The sequence below is a fragment of the Neopelma chrysocephalum genome, unplaced genomic scaffold, assembly GCF_003984885.1.
Source record: "Neopelma chrysocephalum unplaced genomic scaffold, ASM398488v2 Primary Assembly neopelma1_43, whole genome shotgun sequence".
NCBI classification, from domain to species: Eukaryota; Metazoa; Chordata; class Aves; order Passeriformes; family Pipridae; genus Neopelma; species Neopelma chrysocephalum.
In genome coordinates, this window is record NW_020897702.1 from 19,133,560 (window position 1) to 19,153,933 (window position 20,374).

Sequence of the window (20,374 nt, forward strand, 5' to 3'; positions counted from 1 at the left end):
TCAAGCACCACAAGAGATGTATAAATGTATCATGTGATTCACAACAAAAGTAGGTTTTCACAAGAAATAAGTAACATCTCCAAAGCGCACTGCACAAAGAGTGTATGAAAGTACTGATCAAGAATTCAACACCTTTTCAGAAAGAATTCAGGTTCTTGACTTTACAAGTCATCTAGTAGAAGTGAAATCATCTTTCAAAATCTTAACATTTTCCTTTTCTAAAATAACTGTTCAGTACAATTTAATTTCTAATAAAATCATGTTTCATATAGTGTCTAGTCAGTCAGATGCTAACTGTCATCATAATAATCTAAGGATATAAGTGACATCAAAGAGCATTGAGTACCCAGAAGCACATTTGCTGCTTTTCAGCCACTGGAAATGATGCAATAAAAGAAACCATCTCTTCGACACAATCTTTGTTTTGCTCACAATTAATTCACTTTTCCATTTTAACTGGGAGATCTCTATCTTATGAGAAGTTCAACCCTTCATGAGTTCCTGACTTTTCCTTACTGCTCAACTAGAAATGGATTTCTAAATAGGAACTTAAACAAGGACTAGGTTTAAAGAGCTAGCTATTTCTATTGTACTAGTTATGGCCAACAAGCCAAGCACTTAGCATGGAGTTGCTGGTAAAATAGATATTAATTTCTGAAGGAAATAAATAGACATAATGCCAGGTCAATGATAAACAGATCCTGTCAAAGTAAATATCATCATATCTTTTTTCAGATGAGATTATAAATTTGACTGTCACTGGTAAAAATATAGATATAATATGATTAGACTTCTGTAAATGATTTAACACAGCACTGCATAGCATTTTATTAGTAAAAAAATTGAAATTAAATGGATTAAAAAGTGTCTAACTGACAGGATTTAGGCAGTAACTACGAATGGGACAGCTGATCAGCTGTGTTTGGTGGGATCTTCAGGGATTGATCCTGGCCTTATGCTTTTCAAATGTTGAGCATTCTGGGAGGAAATTCAGTCACTTACTACTGCCCAGATTAAGCAATGACAGAAATAAGGTATTGGGGCAAATGATGCAGAAGAAGAAAGGTCACTGATACAGATCAATGCAATTTTTAACACAGACCACAATGAAGTCCTAACTCTGGGAATAAAGCAACTCTTCCTTACAAGCACTTTCCAGAGAGGTCCACTGGGAAGCAGATGGCAATCCTGCTGTCTGTGGGGCTGAATGTGAATGCCCAGTGCAGCCATGTGGCTAAAGGGGCCAGCACAACCCTGGACATACACATGGCATCTTTACTGGGCACCAGGACATTTACTAATTCTGCCCAGGGCTGCAACTGCTTTGAAGTGTGTGGCAGACACAGCTCAGGATTCCTGGTGTGAAACTGAGGAAAGCTCAAAGGCTGGTCATGAGAGGGATGAGACCTGTGGTAATCATGCCTTGCAGTAAGAGATGCCAGGAGCTCAGTGTATTTACCTAATCAAAGAGATGATTAGATGATGCCTTTGCTGTAACCCAGAGCTACTGATGGGGGCGCAACCCTTTGCAGCATGATCCTCAGTCCAGCAGATTAGGAAGAGGCAAAAAAATGAAAAGCACTCAAAAGCTGGAAGCTGAGACGAGATTAATTCAGACTAGAAATATGGAACACACCTCCAACAGACTAATTAACCCCTGGAATAATACATTTGTAAAGGTGTTAGAGGTTCTGCTCATCAGAAATTATTCAACAGAAACAGAATGTTTTTCTAAAAGGTAGGGTAGGTGTCAAGAGATGGATCCTTCCTCCAACAGTTCATGGTAGTTTTACAGTCTGTGCTGACAGATTAGATTAATTGTGATTGTTCTGCTGCTCTTGAATACTTGGCCACTTATTTTTGTTTGCAAATGAAAATTGAAGTTTTGAAAACAAATCTGGAGCAGGCTGAAAATCCTGTCCAAAATATCTGCAAATATGTGTGAAGTATCTACAATATCTGTCTTCATCTGTCCTGCAACTTGGATGAAAATGTTATCTGAGTTTTCGTTTTCCAGTCAATCTTCCTTTTCAAAGATTTTAATGATCCTCTGTGCTATCAAAGGCAGGAAAGCCTTTCTAATTACTTCTCTGCAGAGATTCCTGTTTGAAATTTGAGAGGTTTGTTTCTTTGGTGAAAGTGAGACTGAAAAAAATTTGTTTTTTATGGTATTCAGATTTTTTTTACTTGTCTTTCCAGAAGACTGGAAGCTATTCAACTATCAGGAGAATTTATACTATTTTGAACACTTAGATCTGTCTGGAGATGCAAAGAGAAAAATCAGTCACCTCTTCCTCCTCCTCTGACAAAACAGTGATTGCTATGCCTTTAATAATAGTTTTTTTCACTCAGTAACTTCTCTATTAGCCATTAAACTGTAGCTATCATATTATTTTGGCATATGAACACAGGTGGAATGCAGAGTGCCTGCACTGAATGTGTTCCAAAGTTCATTTCTTGGGTGTGAGTCCACAACAGAAAAAAAAAACAGTTCTTTTTTTGGAATCTTCTTTTGCATCTTTACTTCTAAAAGACACTTTCCTTGTCTCCAGCTCTCTGTAAGGATATTATGGAAGGAAAGGAATGAGGGATTGCCCTTCTAAAAACAGGTATAAGCATTTCATACATTCATCCCATGCCAAAAACATGGGAACAAAACATCTCAGCATGTCCAAAACATATACACAAGGAGTAGCAGTAGCATTGAGTACACACCTGTGAAGACCAGCCCTAGAAAACACAACATGCCACACACTATCTTTATCAAACTTAGCATGAACAAACAGGGCAGGAGAAACAGATGAAGACAGAAGTGAATGCAGATAGAAGATAACCATGAGAGATCTCTGGGCAGCCTTTAATTGTGGAAGCCTATTATCAACTCTATCCATCACCAGTTAATGGTCTCCTGCACTTCTCCCCATCCGAGTGATAGAAGTCACAGAGTTTCCCAAGAAAAAACCCCTTACTTTTGCCTGCCATTTTGTAGGCAGCATTGTGGTCAGGATTGTTGATCTAATTTCTGCACAATCTCATAAAAATCACACAAACACTGACATCTTAAGTGCATAGGGCAAGCCAATCAGCAGTGATTTAACAGTAGAGGATTTAACTTTTCACCATTTTTATATAAACATAAAATTGTCACATATAGACATGATATTATATTCTAATTACTTACATATATTTAAAACCCAACAAATTTAAACACTTTTACAGTCCTATATATTTTTAATTCTCCTCTAACGAAAAGGACAATTATATATCTCTGATAAGGATAGCTCATCAGATAGTCTCTAACGAGCCCACATTAAAATGGGGGACACAAAATAGAAATATTTTTCTTGGTAGTAATATCTACCCAGAAATTTCTGAATGAAGAAATCAGTGCCCAGCTTCTGTACCTTCCAACCAGTATTTTTGTGACTAATTCTTCTAACTTTAGAAAAGTGCCCCTTATCCCCATAGTGTATTATTCATATTTGCTTAGTGTTCTTAAAGGAATCTTAGTAGTGGATTTAATTCTTTACATTGTTCTTGTCATTTTAGCATCTCTGTACCTATTCACATATTTATAATGGCCTTTAAGTGAATATTATTTTAGTCTATAGGTTAAATATAGTCCCAGTCTTATCATACCTAGAAAACCAGAGCTGCTGCTGTGTTATTAATCCATTCTAATTACTGCTTTCATTCATAACTTATTATGATCATGTATTGTAAATCAGCACTTGCATCTGGGTGGAGTGGTTAAAGTATATACTTAGGTATTAAAAATGCTTACAAATCTACTGAAGTTCCATTTCAAAAGTGGAAAAAACAATCTTCAAAATCCAAATAATGTACTTACTCAGACAGAACTATTGTTTGAACAGTATCAAAATGGATTTAGATTTCCTGATGAACTATTAATGTCAGTGGTGTAATTGCAAAACTGGACCATAAATGAGAACTTTAACTTTCTGCAAAGCATGATCATAGGCAGTATAGCAAGCTACCAAAAGAAAGAAATGCTGTGGTATTATGTCATTGTAATTTTGAGAGACCTTTCTCTGTAGAAGTTGGTCCAAGAGATAATTAACCCCTTTTTCTGCAATGAGTTACGCCTCCCCTAAAATTCCATCTTATTTAGCAAAAGGAAGACAACAATACCAACAGCTCAGTTGCTTTTATCTCTTGAAACTAGATCCCATAGGTATTAAATAAATCCCTTAAAAAGTTCAAGATCTTGCTTATTTTATAGCCTAAGCAAAGATTTTATAAACAGATGACAAGATATATTACAGAAGTGCAACTAGATATTCACAACCTATATAGTATTATCCTTTACCTTGTCCCCAAACCTCTTAGGCAAGAAATTCCACACCAACTTTTTTTGCTTTCTAGTAGTAACCTACATTTTGCTTTGGTATCCTAAGGTAGCAGAGGAACTGTACTTTGACCTGCCACTTGTAGTTATGTCTGTGCAGTTATGAGTAAAGTAAGTTAGAGTGTCAGACATAATCAGAACTACAAAAAATGAGTAAACGCAAATAAAAATTACCCATGAGTCTACTCTTAATTACATTAGGAAAAGTGAGAAACTAATCTTTTCTGCTTACTTCTTTTAAACAGGTACATCAAAGTAATTCATATGGCTTTTGAACTGTTCCTTGCTTAATACAGAAGTGCTAGATGATGGTGCATGATTGAACATTTAAAGGAAGAAAATATGCATAAGAAACCAAGGATCATATTTGGAAGTCTGTGAGAGTTGAAAGTCCAAATCCTTTCTGTCTTCATCCCCCGTTTGCAAAGAATATAATAAGACTACAGCAGGACACATTTTGGCAATACTGGCCTAAGTCTGAAAGATCCATAAGCTATTTTCCTTTGGAAGACCAAACCAACTCTTGGTACAGCTGGCAAAATATGTGATATATATGACTTAATTATGCAACTGTATCATTAATATATACTGGTAGAGAGGAAGAATTAGAGCTGTGTGTAAAATGTAGACAGAAATCAGAAGCTTGGTTGTCGTGTGACAATTTACAGCTTTGAGCAATGAAACATTTTGCTGTTTGCTATTATGATTCCTCTGCCTTTATTGATAATCCTTAATTTATGTGGCAATTGGAAACTTCTAGGTTAAAATAATTATTTTTATTTTTGAAATGCATGTGGAAAAAAAGAGGATGAACACAGAAAGTGAAAGTGTTTAAAGGATTCTAGCTCCCAACACCCTCCACAGGCCCTGGCCAGGCTTCATTCCTACCCCAACACGTCCTCTGCATCATCTGAGAGCCTCAAAAAGTGACCATGCATAGGTCAAAATTTCAGTCACAAATCACTTCATGCTTACTGTTTGACACAGGTAGCATCTTTTAGCTGAAGTACAGGAGATACAAGGGATCATATTAGCTCAGTTGGTTAGAGCATGGTGCTAATAACACCACATTGTGGGTTTGATCCCTGTATGGGCCATTCACTTAATAGTTGGACTCAATGATCCTTGTGGGTCCCTTCCAACTCAGAATATTCTATGATTCTATGATAGGTAGAAAAATTCTCTAACCAGTACAGTGACTCAAAGTTATCAGTCATAACAAAGAAAAGCTCTTCATTAACCCATTGTTCAGGCAGGAGCTCACTTCTGTGAGGTTCCCAGTGTATCCACCAATATGAAGAAAGCCTTGAACTCCTGCTGAAGTAACTCTGAACCTCCTGAGAAGCCTTTGGCACTTCAAAGGGTCTGGATCTGAATTCATAACATTCATTACACGAAGCTCTGATGACCCCAAAGCCAGTGCTGACTGTTGATGAGAAGATGTTTCAAGGTGAGAGAGCCCAGCATGCACATCTAGTCTCATGCTAAAGTACAAATGGAAGACATCAGCTCTGCTACTCAAATTCCCAGAAGAACCAGCAGTGCCCCCAGTAAGACCCTCAAACAGTCAGACAAAAACAGAAGCCCAGATTCATGCTGAAATCCGTCAGAACTACACATAAGTTCATTGAGGTAAGGGGGAGGCAAAATTCCTGAAAACTTTTAAGAAAAGCACGAGCTAATACATAAAAGTTTTTAAAGCTTAGCTCAGACTATGGAACCTAAATATTTGCAACGTTTCCTATAGTTTCACAAGAAATACTTCTAATGGTTAGGGAATTCAAAATACTTGCCTAAACCAAGAACAGAAAGGTTTTAATGACAACCTCTAAAAAATCTCTTGCATATAAATAGAGACAGTATTTTCAATACACAGTGGACACAATTAAAACAACAAACATTTGACACTAGGCAGCCCCCTGCCATAGTTAGCCTGTGCTCCTGAGACCTACTCATGCTGAAAATACAACAGTATATTTAAATACTGCATACAGCAGGAGCTCACTTTTTCAGGCACACTGCACATGGAAATGTGCACTTCTGATTTTGGAGGCACTGCTTTTAGATTTTAATTCCCTGACTTCTGTGGTCTCTTCCACTGTGGTACAAAATTTTGCATACATGAAAGAGTAAGAAAGAGATAAGGCAAAAATATACAGTTTTAATAACACTGCATCCAGTAAACAGGCAACAGTAATCAATAGTTACTCTTTTCTCCATTTTTTTTCTTTTAATTCAAAATGTAAGTCCAGAGAAAGATATTTTGCTTATAACTTCTCAGACATCTTTTCGCCTATTTTAACCACTGTTTTTGTTTCTGCTCAGGTAGGAAGAAATAAGTATCCGCATTGGCAGATACGTGTACATGGCCAGTACTGTTCTTTAGTTAGCTGTAAAAATAGGCTTTGATTAAGAATGAATGGTGTAGACCTCTTTTTCTTTAGATAAGTCTGCACATGCCAGCTAAGTTCACAATGGGCAGCCTCAGACAGACTGGCATTCTAAAGCCACAAAGTGCAGCTGCCATCAGAAACAGACCCAATTGCTTTTCTTTTGCATTTTCCAGGGCAAGCAAATCTATTTCCCATCACAGCATGTACTTATAGTTTTCTTCTATCTTATGACTTAAAGACTAAAATATTTCAGAACCACTAAGATCTTTCCACCCATAAAGGGAAAAAATGCAAAACTCAAAACAGATGTTTTATAATGTATTTAATTTATTTTGGCCACCCATAAATCTGTGGCTTATGTTAGTGTCAACCAAGTTAAAAGCAACAGAGTTCTTCAGAAACATTATGTTACATATTATACAATGACCAGGCATAGGGAAAACCTTTCAATAAACTCCTATTTATTAAGCAAACTTCAACGCCAGAAAAGGAAAACGGGAATTACTGAAGATGCAAGTACTGGTTCTGCCGTACTTGAGCAGTTCCTGGGGGGATTTGCAAAGTTGTTATTGCTTTCTTACATTATTGTAGCCTAATGCAGAGCTTGGAAATTAGAAGATCAAAGTATACATTGAAAGTGTAGGAGCTTGCTGAAATTAGAACTGGCGTAACATCCTCACAACAATATACTGTAAATAAGAGATACTATATATCACACAATTACTCCAGAAATACTTAACAGTTAAAGAAGTTCCAACAAACTAAAACTATCTTATCCAAACTTGGATAGATACTACTAGTCCCAGATTTGGACTAGTACAAACCTCTCACTTTTTTCTGTGTCTATGAATGGGAACAAAGACATGCCAAAAGTTAAACCCATGAGACTCCTAAGAATTCGTGAGGTACTTACTGATAAAGTATCTCACGGAAATTACAGTAAAAATAGTCATTGAAATTTCTCCTGTATCTTTTCTTATTTAAACTGAGAAATCATATCTCAACAACAGAAGACCTTCAGTACAGTACTGCAGGCTAAGGGACTAAATGAGCAAAAAAGAATGGTTGGTATCAAAATCTTTCTATATTGACAATTTACTGCATAGAATGCAGGCAATGTAAAATAGATATAATTTACTAACCTTCAAAAATACTACAGGAAAGCATAAGGAAAAGATAATGTATGCATTTTAGGAAGACAGAATGGCATTAAAGTTTTAACTTGTGGGTTTTGGCTTGTTATTCACAGATTCAAAGAATTCCTCCTCAGAAGTAGATCAGAATTGCAAAAGTTAATGTGAAAGTAATAAAATGTGAAAGCTTAGCAATTTAGTGTGGCAATCAGCAGTATAGACTTGGAGCATATACACAGGAGCAGGCTCTTAGAATGCGAACTTTTAATGCAAAATACTTTTTTAATCAAATGGCAAAAAATATTTTGACCTAATAAATAGATATGAAGTTCATTATTAGCAAATCAAGTGCAAATACAGAAAACTCACTTTAATTCAGAGGCACGTTTAAAGCAGTTTGAAAACAAAATGTCCTTTATAATTATTTTTCCAGGTAACTCTGTTCTAACTATGATTATCCATCATTTGCAAGTGTTTTCCTTCCCAGATAGACACAGTCATTTGAACTTGAAAAAGCCAGAATGCCAAAAGTACCTCCCCAATATGTTGGCTAAGGACTGTAATTCATTTAAATTATGCAACTGGATTCCCACAGCTGGCCCACAGCTTGGCTGAGAGCTCATTCAATGCCAGTGAACCTGTCTGTTAATATTGTCCTACTTGCAGAGAAGGTAATATATCCAGCAACTTATATTGAAGTTCTGACACTAATTAACAGAGCAAGAAAATGTTGACATAAGTGACAAATGCTGGTTGATAGTTACTGTGAGACCGATGTAGCCAGCTGGCATTTTTCTGTAGCATTTTGCAGTAATAACCCTTTGTTTACTTCTTAGAACATTGCTTATAATTTGTTTTTATGCATTTTTGTTCAAGTTAGAAACAAATCAGCACAAAAAAAAATGACCCAGATAGCAGCAAGACCCCCTGTTTTCAGACAAGTAATCAACAAGAAAGCATGCAAGCAGCATCCCTGGGAGGATGCATAGGGGACTCGAGTATAGGAATTCTTATCCTATATAAAGCTATGTAGCCTTGCACAAACAGCCTTTGGCATCTTGTTTCTGGCCTACCTGGACAGTAGCAAAACATGTTTATCAGATCATACAAGCCCAGAACCTGAACTGCAAGCAGTTAAAACCTGAAGGTCACTAAACTGTAAAATCCAAACATGCTTCTATGCTTTAGCCACCCAGAGAACGATAAAACAAAGCCTCTACAACCACCTGTAATAATATGCCTGTTCAGCCAGCAATTCCAAAGTACTCAGCAACACAAGGTAGACATTTTCTGCAGCTGGTTTTACATGTACATTCCTGCCAAATTGTTGTCTCGTCCCCTCTTACCTTCACATTAGTCCGGAGTGCACAGTAACATGCAAAAAACATTGCAGTAAACAAGGAGCATATGGACCAGTATTCAGCGTCTCTGCTCTGCACAAACGGTACACACACGATCCCGAGCATGTGCTACTAAGGAGCATCCGTTCCCTCTGTCAGTTTGAAAATGCATTGATCTCTGTTTTCTGACTACAAAAAGACATGTCTTGAAGGCACTGAGTGAAAGCTACATATCTCTTCAGCGACTATTTATAGAAATATGCCCAGTAATTTCAATTAGCAGAGAATTCAGCATCTGCAACTTGGACCTCTGTTGCTTTTCCTTCCAGTATTTTAAATTCAGGGGGGAAAAAGGAGGGGGAACTCACCCAGAGGGGAAAGGTGAGGAATTAAAATGTAAGCAGACAGTTACTTAAATTTCCCCCTGGCTTTGATGTTTTCCTATTCAATATTTTACAAACGTTATACACAGAAAAATGAAGAAAGGTTTCTCTTCCAAGTCTCAAATTTACTGTAGATTCTGCACTGCTTCTGTCTGCTCTTGTTAAAGATGCAGCAACCCTTTTAACAAAGACAACGTCATCAATCATGACAGATTCAACATGTTCTACTTACAAATACAGTCTCTGATTAAGGACAATGGCTGGCTGGCTTATTAACGTTTCCTCAAATGCAAGTTCAGTCCCCTGTGCTAATCTATTTTTAAATAAAAAGTCCCACCTACTCCTTCACTCTGATTTAATAAAAACGCAGTGAACTAGTTCTAAAGATCCCGAATTGCATTCTGCTCCCAGCTCAGGCACTGGACACTGCTTTCAAACTGTTCTCTTGCTTGTTGGGATTAGAAACACAGAGAAAAATTAAAATGAAAGCAGAAAAATCCTGGAAGAAGTCTGTGCACTCACATTTGTAACTATATATTCTGAATTCAAAATGCTCAAATATCTTCCAGAAGGAAGGAACTCAGAACCTAGCCAGAAGGCAAAGCTTTTATTCACAAGCACAAAAATAAAATCAAACCACTTCTCTCACTCCTGTCAACCGCTGGGATGCTGCAAATTAACTGGTTGTTTACTAGGCTGCAGGAACGCAAAGTCAAAGACTCAACTCTTTGTTTATAGTACCGGAAACCGCTGATATTAGTACTGAACTATGAAGCAATCTTCAGGAATAAAACTAGAAACGAGCCTCTTTTTTTTTTTTCCCCACTGCAGCAGATACTGTGGGAGGCAAAGAGTGGAAGAGGTTTTACTACCTCCTTCTCTATCAGCACAGAGCAATTTGTGTAGGATAAGCACAACTTAATAGAAATATCTGCAATGACTTTTAAGATTTCTTTAAATGCTTTATGTAAACCCCCTTAGAAATCTGCAGAAACAATGAAGTCCCATCCAAGTCAGTGGGTATCTTTCTGTGGGCAGTGGGGTGAAGAAGGTTAAACAGAAGGATATGCATTTAAAGATGAATAAGGGGGAGGGGAAAAGACGGCAAGATTTTTTCCGACATCCTTCTAAAGACAAGCTCTCAAAAACTGTCGTCAACTCCAAGAGAACAGCTATTTTTAGCCTGTCATTGTTTGTGCCTTTTTTTAGGAACGAAAAAGGCAGTCGTGTTTTAAGCTAGATATTGCTCTACAACGTAGCCTAAGACAGCTACTTAATTTGATCCCCAGCTCCATCTGTCATACAAATTAAGTAATTAGTAATCACAACCTTCTTTGGCACAAAAAATAATTTCCACAACAAAAGAGATGAACCCTGTTTTTAAATCTAATTCTGCCATTTTTGTTAGTAATGAAATGGGGGTCTAGATGCCATCATAAAGCTGGAATATCCCAAACTTATGAAGGTTCAGACTTTGTCTGCAGCATCTATCAAATAAGCTAAAACATAGTAACGTGCTGCTCAGCAAAAGCATGGGAGAATTAATTGATGCATTTTTCTGTTACTCTTCAAGTGAACAGAAAGTGAAAGGAATCATGGTTTATTTTGCAGTACAGTACATTAACAATTAAAATTAAGTGTCTTAGTCATTGAAAAAATATCAGATCTTGGAGAGTTCTGATCCACCAGAGAAATGCAATTCAAAAAGCAAAGATGAAAAGATGCACAGTCCTGAAAAGTGAGGCAAAGCTGAGGAAAGCATGTAGCTGCATATGAGAATCAAATTCAAGCTTCCTTTCTGCCAAAGGAATTGCACAAGATTTCAGTCAGCAAAGTCTTTGAAACAACATTCTTCTTCCCAATCATAAAAATGTTAACGGTTTTGGGTTTAGGTAAACTAACTCAGCATGGGGAAAATCCCAGTAAAAGACATCAGGGCTGAGAAATTATACAATTCCTGAATGATCACCTGGATAAAATACTTCAGGCTCATTTAGGAAAACAAGTAACACATCCAAAGTCTTCACTCAGAAGAAACTCCCATCTAGGAGAAAAAGTTACCTAGGAAATTACAGACTGACCCTCATAATACTGTAAGTATTATGAACCCTCACAGTAATTATGAACCCTCACTGTAAGTATTATGTAAAAGAAATAAAAGAGAAAAGAAAGAAAAAAAAGGGAATAGACACCCCCATCCATGTGGCAGTTGCCTCCTATAATAACTGTGGGGAATACAAAAATTTGCTGGAAAATTGAGACCTCTGCACCAGCCAGCAAGGTATTACTTTGCTAGCAGACCAACCTAACACATTTATCAGGGGCTACTTCAGGTAATCTACACAAGCAGATCCCTGCAGGGCTTGTTCACCTCTGCCAAGACACTTTTTATTGCAGCAGGCTAATTGTTAAAGATAGCATTCTCATAAAAGGCATACAATCTTTTTATGATGACTAACAGGTACTGAAGAGCATCACATTTACAGTCAAAGACTGTAATATTTACAGTCAAAGACATAGAGTTGATAAGAATGAGGGGGAAAAAGCCTTACCCGAGTCTGCCAGACATGCCAAAAACAGCAGAACATTTGAAGTGCTCAGGGCCTCTTTAAACAGGAGACCATAAGGAAAAACCCCAGAGATGAAAAAAGTTACTCCATTAAAAAAAGAAAAAAAAAGGTTAAACACAAAACCAGTAGACAGTAGTCCAAAGCAGCTGTACTACAGACCCTTTAAAAACTTATGACCTGAATATTCTTAGATGACAGAAACTGGAGCCACTACCTTGAGCTGTGAAATTTCATTGTTACTTTGTGCTCGTGTGCCTTCAGAAGGGCAAAAGGGAGCACTTGGAAGGAAATCCTGGTTGTCTGCACAGGTTCAAAGAGAGCAGAGGGAACACGCTACTCTGGAAGACTTTGATTTCATGAGGGCCCAAGGCCAATCGGCTTCAGAGGAGTAAGGAAAGGACAGCCCTTTGCAGTATATGCCCAGAGGAAGAGCAACAGGACCTAGTAGCATAATAGTAGTAACAGGAGTAGTACCAGTAGTAAAAATGCCCTATTGCCATTGTATCCTGAAGCTGTGGTTGAGACCACCACTATGCCATGCATAAAGTAGACAATATCACAGAATCACAGGATGATTTGGGTTGGAAGGGATCTTAAATATCATCTAGTTCCAACTCCCATACCAGGGTAGGGATGCCACCCACTAGACCAGGTTGCCCAGAACCCCATCTGAACACTGCGAGGGATGGGGCAACCACTACTTCTCTGGGGGGAACACCAAAACCATATTACAGAATAATATTTTCATCCTCGGCTGCCTAAGTATTTTTGAGGTTTTTTGTTTTTTGTTAGGGTTTTTTTTCCCCAGACATGATGGTGGTATTTTAAAGGAGAGTAACAATAAAAGCAGTAGACTAAAAATGCAGTAATGAAAGCAACACTCTTCAGTGTGTGTTCTATGACAGTGCAATGTGCCCAACTTTACTTAAGCAGCACGTTGGTGGTTAAATACAGTAAGTATTAAGACTCTCTGTAATGAGAGAGATTTTGTGATTACCCTCTGATGATCACAAAGAAAGCAAAGATTAGGTAGAAAAAACCAGAAAATAGAGGGGGGAAAGGTTTGAAGAAGAGGGCGCATTGCTCTCTCAGTGATGGAGGGAGAAATGACACTCCTGTCCTCCAAAAGAGAGGAGAGCAGGTGTCTGCAGGAGATTGGGCATAATGGCGGAGGTTTGCAAAGCTATTTGTAGGGTCTGGCTATGCAACATTTATTAGTATCAACACCGACAATCCACGCCACTGACTTTCAGTAGCCATGGGTATAATTCTCCCTCTTTTCCCAGTGATGCTGGAGGTACTGGCTTGCGCAATCATGGTACTATGGCTACAGTCATGCTCCATCACTCCCTGTCTTTGCACACTGCAGTGATAGAGTCCATAGAGCACACTAGTCCTACCTTGCCTAAATGACTACGTTTTCAGCACAGGAGCTCTAAACTGCAATGATTTTACTCTTTTACCTATTTCTAAGGCTTTAAACTGCCATAAAAAATGTTATTTTCCAGTGCTACAAGAAATTCATTACTCTGAAGATATCCACATTGCAGGGTGGGATATTGAAGGAAGCGTTGATATGAACTGCAGGTCTAGGGTGCTGTAGTCTACAATTTCTAGATGACAAATGTTGACTACAAAGAGTGGATTGAATCTATGGGGTACCTGGAAACAACTGCAGAAAGAAGAACGTGGAACAAAGCCACAATCGGGAAGAAGGCTTTCTTAGGCTGTCCACTACAGCAAAGCCTAGTAAATCATAACAGACAAAGGAACTACATCAGCAGTTTGAGATCAGAAAACCTCAAATTTTTCAGAAAAAGGCTGAATATCTATTCAGAAGCCTATTTACAAACTCTCATCTCCAGTACTGTAAACAGCTCTCTGCCATGCTGGCATTCTGATGCATAAACTGCTGTGTCAAATATTCTTCCTCAATTCCAGGCCAGTAAACACCAAAGACCTTGCCCTGGGCTGATTTAACTTAAGTCACAGTTTTTCCTGAAAACTTTCTGTTCTCTTTTTCCTGCACAATCTTGTTAATACATTTGTCTGATTTAACACTTTTCCTCCTAAAGTCCCAGCTCTCTGCTTACTGTCCTATGTGGTTGCACTGAGGAAGGTTTTGATCAGATATATAACAAAAACATGTCATTTACTTAGAAAATGATTCCTTCTCAAGATTAAAATTTATACATATTTTATAAACCAGGTTTTGAAATTAGTATTTTAAAACAGCCATAAAACCATTTATAATAAGCAATTTTAAAACATAAATAAATAAAGGCCAGACGATAAATAAAAAATTAGTGAACAATAGCCTAATCCTCTGTGTCTTCTCTATGACTGTGAATTTCTCAGGAAAGGCTTCCTCATTGTTCATGATGACCGTAAAACAAAATACTGCAAAACAAGGAACAGAGGCCCAATAAAAAGGAATTGGATTAAGCTTCACCTTGAGTTACTCAAAACCTCATTTTTTCTCTCCTGTACCTGGAACCCACGGATCAAGTTTATTTTATATCTCATCCTATCTGACTGATGGAGAAGACATAACCCCTTTAATGCCTCAGTTGAGAAATCCAGGCTGCAAAGACTTTTTTGGCTCTGAAGATCCACAGTTGAATTTCCTGGATTTCACTCAAATTGATTACTAACATGTGTCCATAATGTGTGTTTCATTTTGTGACTATGAGAGGACAGCTGCCATTCTTTTCATAATAACTCCTCCAAAAAGGTATTTCCATCCACAATCATATTAAAGGCCATGGCAACCTAAAACCCCAGCAGATTATCTAGGCTGTTTTTCTTGGTGAGGGAAGATTAGGCATACATAGACTGTTCTTGAAAAATGGTTGTCTAACCTGTTCTTCAAAGTCTCTCATGAAGGGAATACAGTCTTTGCTTTAGGTGGTCACTTATTTTTAATATGGAAATCACAGAATCATAGAATCGTTAAGTTAGAAAAGACCTCTAAGATCATCAAGTCCGACCACCAACGTGGCACCACCACCATGTCAACCACTAAACCATGTTTTTAAGTGCCATATCCACATGGTTTATGAACACTTCCAGGAATGGTGATTCCACTACTTCCCTGGACAGCATGGTCCAATGCTTAACAACCCCTTCAGTGAAGAAATTTTCCCTAATATCCAATCTAAACCTCCCACGCTGCAACTTGAGGTCATTTCCTTTGGTCCTATCACTTGTCTACAACCTCCTTCCAGGCAGTTGTAGAGATCAGTAAGGTCCCTTCTCAGCCTCCTTTTCTCCAGACTAAACACCCCCAGCTCAACACAAGTTAAAAAGCTTAAATGATTAGGAGACTATGCTTATTTTCCCCACAAAAACTAATTTACCATGATTGTTTGAAAAACTTGGGGAAAAATGAAACTTGGGGAAATTGATGTCTATCTTTTCATGATTGCCATCACTCCCCAATTATGAATTAACATTTTACTTTTATAATTTATGAAGTATAATTTATGAACTAAGCTAATTCATTTAAGCATAAAATCTACATTTCCATGGTAACAGCATGAATGAAGAAGGAATGAACTTCCAAAGTTCAATTGCATTTATTACAGTACTTAAAAATAAAACTCCAGCAATTTTCACTGAGGAAATTGCTTTAGTCTTTTTGTATGAAAAAAAAAGAAATTAAATCTCTTACTGTAAATTTGTATAAGAACAACTTGATTTTGCATTGTATGTAATGAAGACCCACATGTGTCAAAATTCATAGGATTTTATTTTTTGCATTGTGATTTTAGTTGAGGAAATTATTTCAAGGGAACCTATCTTTAGACTGAGAAATATGATATAAAATTGTGTAGCAGAGGAAGTAAGCTATGCTTCCATGAAAACACAAGTGTAGGGGTTTTTTTTTTTGATGTAGCCAGTATTTTCATTAAACAAAAAAATTGTTAGAATTTGCAATAGAGAGTACATTCATGGACATTCATTGGCCATGCATTCCTCTTCATTACATTGATAACAATTATTAGCTTGATATATTAACAAACCTCAACAAGAAATCTAATCATTGAGATAAACACCTTGTTTTAAAAATATGCTTAAATTTAGCCAGATCTTGAAAAGTTATTTTAAACCTGTAGAGTGTTTGAAAACAAAGTATAATTAATGAAACTATTTACAAGGCAATTAGTGCATTTTCTATGTTTTACTGATTTTAAATGAAGAATCAAGAAGTTTCTAGAAGTCTTATGAGTCAAAAGCAAAAAAGGTTCAGTAAATAATAGACAGATAATCTAATTATTCCAATAATGTACTAAATGTAATGATCTTTTTTCTTTAAAAAAAATAAAAAATTATTTAAAATAAGTATATTGTCAAAATGAAGGAGAAAAAAATCTCTTAGTGCAGAGAAATCTCTTTGAAATACAGTCAAATAAACAAGGATAATGAACTTCCACAGGTGTTAATACATGATTCCCTTATAATCAGAGCTTTTACAAATACAGTTTGCCAATTTGTCTATAGAATCTAAGAAAAAGTGTGCATAAATCAAGCATTTTTTACAACTATACATACAATGCTACAAAAATTCATGTCATCAACCTACCTCTGTGAAAACTGGTGATGCATTACCTTTATCTCCTCTGGGACCTGTGATCCCCAACATTTGAAGACACCTAGCCAATCTAGATGCTTTTTCATCTAGTACTATTCAAATCATAAAAATAATACCCAGACAAAGATATTAAAAACATCCTGGCAGCAACAATAAACTCAGCAAAAAAACTCCCATGATTGATTGGGACTTTTCCTGTAGAGTTTTACCAATTATTTCATTCCTTACTTCAGCTCCTCTTTTAGCCACCAAGTCAAACTATTTTTAGCTGTATTATTTTCAGCCGCACATACACAACTCCACAGGAATCAACGAGGTGCACCCCATGGTCCTGAGAGAACTGGCAGATGTGTTTGGTAAGCCACTCTCCATCATATCTGGAAAGTCACAGCAGTCAAACAAAGTACCCAGTGACTAGAAAAAGGGAAATATCACACCAGTTTTCAAGAAGAACAAAAAGGAGGAACTTCCAACCAATCAGCCTCACCTATGTGGTTGGTAAGATAATGAAATAAATCCTCCTGGAAGCTATGTCAAGGCATATGAATGGCAGGAAGGTGATTACAGACAGCTAATATGGCTTCAGAAAGGGCAAATCACCCCTAAATAATCTGCTGGCCTTCTACAATGAAGCGATGGAATGACTGTGCTGCTGGATAAGAGAAGAGAAAATGATATCATCTATCTTGACTTCGGTAAGGTCTTTGGCAGGGTCCCATACAACATCTTTGTCTCTAAGTTGGAGAGTTATGGATTTGATAAATGGTCTATTTGATGCATAAGCAATCAGCTGGATGGTCACATACAAAAAGTTGCAGTCAATGGCTCAATGTCCAAATCAAGATCATTATCAAGTGATACTCCACAGGGGTTGATACTGGGACCAGTACTGTTCAGTATCTTTAATAATGGCCTACACAGTGTGATTATGAAGTTATGAAACATGATATCAAGCTGAGTGGTACAATTGATATGCTAGAGGGAGAGAATGCCATAAAAAAAGACTTTTGGGGAGTCATCCAAAGGAAATCACATGAAGCTCAACAAGTCCAAGTGCAAGGTGTTATACCTGGATCAGGGCATTTACCAGTATAAGGGAATAATAGACTGAGAGAAGTCCTGCGGAGAAGGACTTGGGAATACTGGTGGATAAAAAAAAATAACATGAGCCAGCAATGTGCACTTGCAGCCCAGAAAGCCAGTCATATCCTGGGCTGCTCCAGAAGAAGCATGATGAGCAAGCAGGTCAAGGGAGGTGATTTTGTCCCCATCTAAACTCCTCTCTAGAGACCCCAGCTAGAGTACTGCATCCAGCTTTGGAGCCCCAACATTAGAAGGATGAGGCCCTGATGAAGCAGGTCCAGAGGAGGCCATGAAGATGCTCAGAGGACTGGAGCACATCTCCTGTGAAGACTGGCTCAGAGAGTTGGGGTTGTTCAGCCTGGAGAAGACAAAGCTCTAGGAAAACCTTATTGCAGCTTTTCAGTACTTAAATGGGGCCTATAAGAAAGGTGTAGAAGGACTTTTTACCAAGACTTGCAGTGACAGGACAATTTTAAACTGAAAGAGTGCAGGTTTAGATTGGACATAAGGAAGAAATCTTTTATGATGAGGGTGGTGAGACATTGGAATAGGTTGCTCAGAGAAATTGTGGATGTCTCATCCCTGGAAGTGTTCAAAGACAGGTTGGATGGGTCTTGAGCAACCTGGTCTAGTGGAAGGTGTCCCTGCCCATGGTAGGGGGGTTGATTTACAGATGATCTTTAAGGTCTCTTCCAACCCAAGCCATTCTACAATTCTATGACTGCCCTTCCATTGGTACCACTAAGTCTGTTCCTTATTTTTTAAATACAGATTAACTATAGCCAATTCTCAGGGTGTATGTCTTTCTCAGAAACAACACTTTTACCTATGTCTTTCACTTACCTTTTCTGTATGTCATCCTAACACCTCTTTGATGGCTGTTAATTGCATTGCCCTGTTGAAGTGAGGCATCCAGGAACACAAATGACTTGAGAAAAAGGTTTCATCCTTCATAGCCTTCTGTCATTTACAAACTGATATCACTCTGCTATTGCTGATGTCTTACAGCGGGTGTGATGCTCTTTTACTTGTCTCCACTAAGCACTCAGAATGAGTTTTAAAACTTAGGCACCACTAAAATGGGAAAATGTATACGTGTATATAGGTGGGGTAACTATGTATATAAGAATCAACTTTTTGGAACCATTAAGATGTTAATTTCCATTCATAATACCATAATGAGAAGAGCACTGCTGTTTGTTCTCACCCCCCTTTCCATTCCATCCCTCTATGCCACCTACACATCAGTTGAAATATTATTTCTAAATTGTTAAAACAAAGTGAATAATATCTTCTTTCAAACAGGATTCCTAAAGCAAAAGTATTCATGAGCAACAAGTGGAAAAATCCACATTCTCTAAATCATGCCCAACTAATCAGGCAACATGGTTTTGAATCCACTATTGCTTTTGAGAATTTCACATGGTGTTCCTGAAAACTACTGCTGAAAATACCAATCCCAGCAGTTAGACCTCATCTCCTTAGGGGCTGTAATTAATGGCATCATGGTAAAGAAGAGGAGGTTTTTTATTATTTATTTATTTTTTACTGTGTAGTGATGTTCAACATGTACTGACTGAACAACTCTTGTCATGTTTTGCTGTTCTAGGTTCAAGGAAATACCTCAAATGTTATGTTAAAGCATGATTACTTCTTTCTGTAAACCTGACTCTTTTCAGTTACTTTAGCTGTGGAGTATTTGGCACACAAAATCCATTTGAAAATGTCCTTAAGAGCTTTTTCAATTTAACCCACTAAGATTTTTTTTTTCTACAAAGAAAAAAGCTTACTATATGAAAATATAATATAGAATATGGAAATGTAATAGTAATTTAATATTTTAAAGCAAATGTATATAACAGCACGAAAACAGAGGATTGTGATATAATCAAATTAGTCTAGAATGTCAGAATTATTTACTTCAACATTTTATCACTGAAAGTTTTATCACAACCCAAAAAACATTTTCAACAACTTACATCAGAATAGAAACTTTTTACACTGATAGTAATCTATTATTTCACAGTAGTTAAAGAATCCTTTTTTACTGATATTATTTAAGGAGTTCTATTATTTCCATGTAGTTAAAGTTTCCTCTTAAAACACCATGCCTTGCCCATTTTTCCATGAATGTCCTCTTCTCACTTCAATACTCCCTTGAGTCATATGCAGTGGAGATCAGACAAATTCAGAGAATGTCTCCAATTGAAATATCTTATAAAATGTAAATTACTGCTATAATCTGATCATATTTCACAAGCAAACTGACTTTAGCACTGTAACTATTTTAAAAAGTTAAAAATCTCTGGCAATCTTTCTGGCTATGGGGCTGTCTATAAACATTTTGTTATTATTTCTATATACAAAATTAGTCCCAGTGTAGTACATAGGGTCAATATCTCTTTTGCATGGAGGACAAGACTAAATGAAACATGCATTCTGACAGCAGAATATCAATTGACTAGAGCCATATTTATCCAAGAGGAATATTATCTGTTCTCTTAATACT

General features: G+C 37.2%; 1 protein-coding gene across 11 annotated transcripts in view; it reads right to left on the bottom strand.

Moving 5' to 3' along the window:
• DLG2 (discs large MAGUK scaffold protein 2) overlaps window positions 1–20,374 on the bottom strand; it is a 1,039,246-nt gene that overhangs the window by 767,271 nt on the left and 251,601 nt on the right. Inside the window, exon 1 of one of the 11 annotated variants that reach the window (XM_027677516.1) lies at window positions 9,242–9,780. The exons of 9 other annotated variants lie outside the window; for them this stretch is intronic. In XM_027677516.1, the coding sequence (XP_027533317.1) occupies window positions 9,242–9,361 (120 nt within the window). In that variant the 5' untranslated portion in view covers window positions 9,362–9,780. Of the gene's footprint in view, window positions 1–9,241; window positions 9,781–20,374 lie in introns of those variants that run through there. One more of the 11 variants, XM_027677519.1, reaches the window with a different exon arrangement.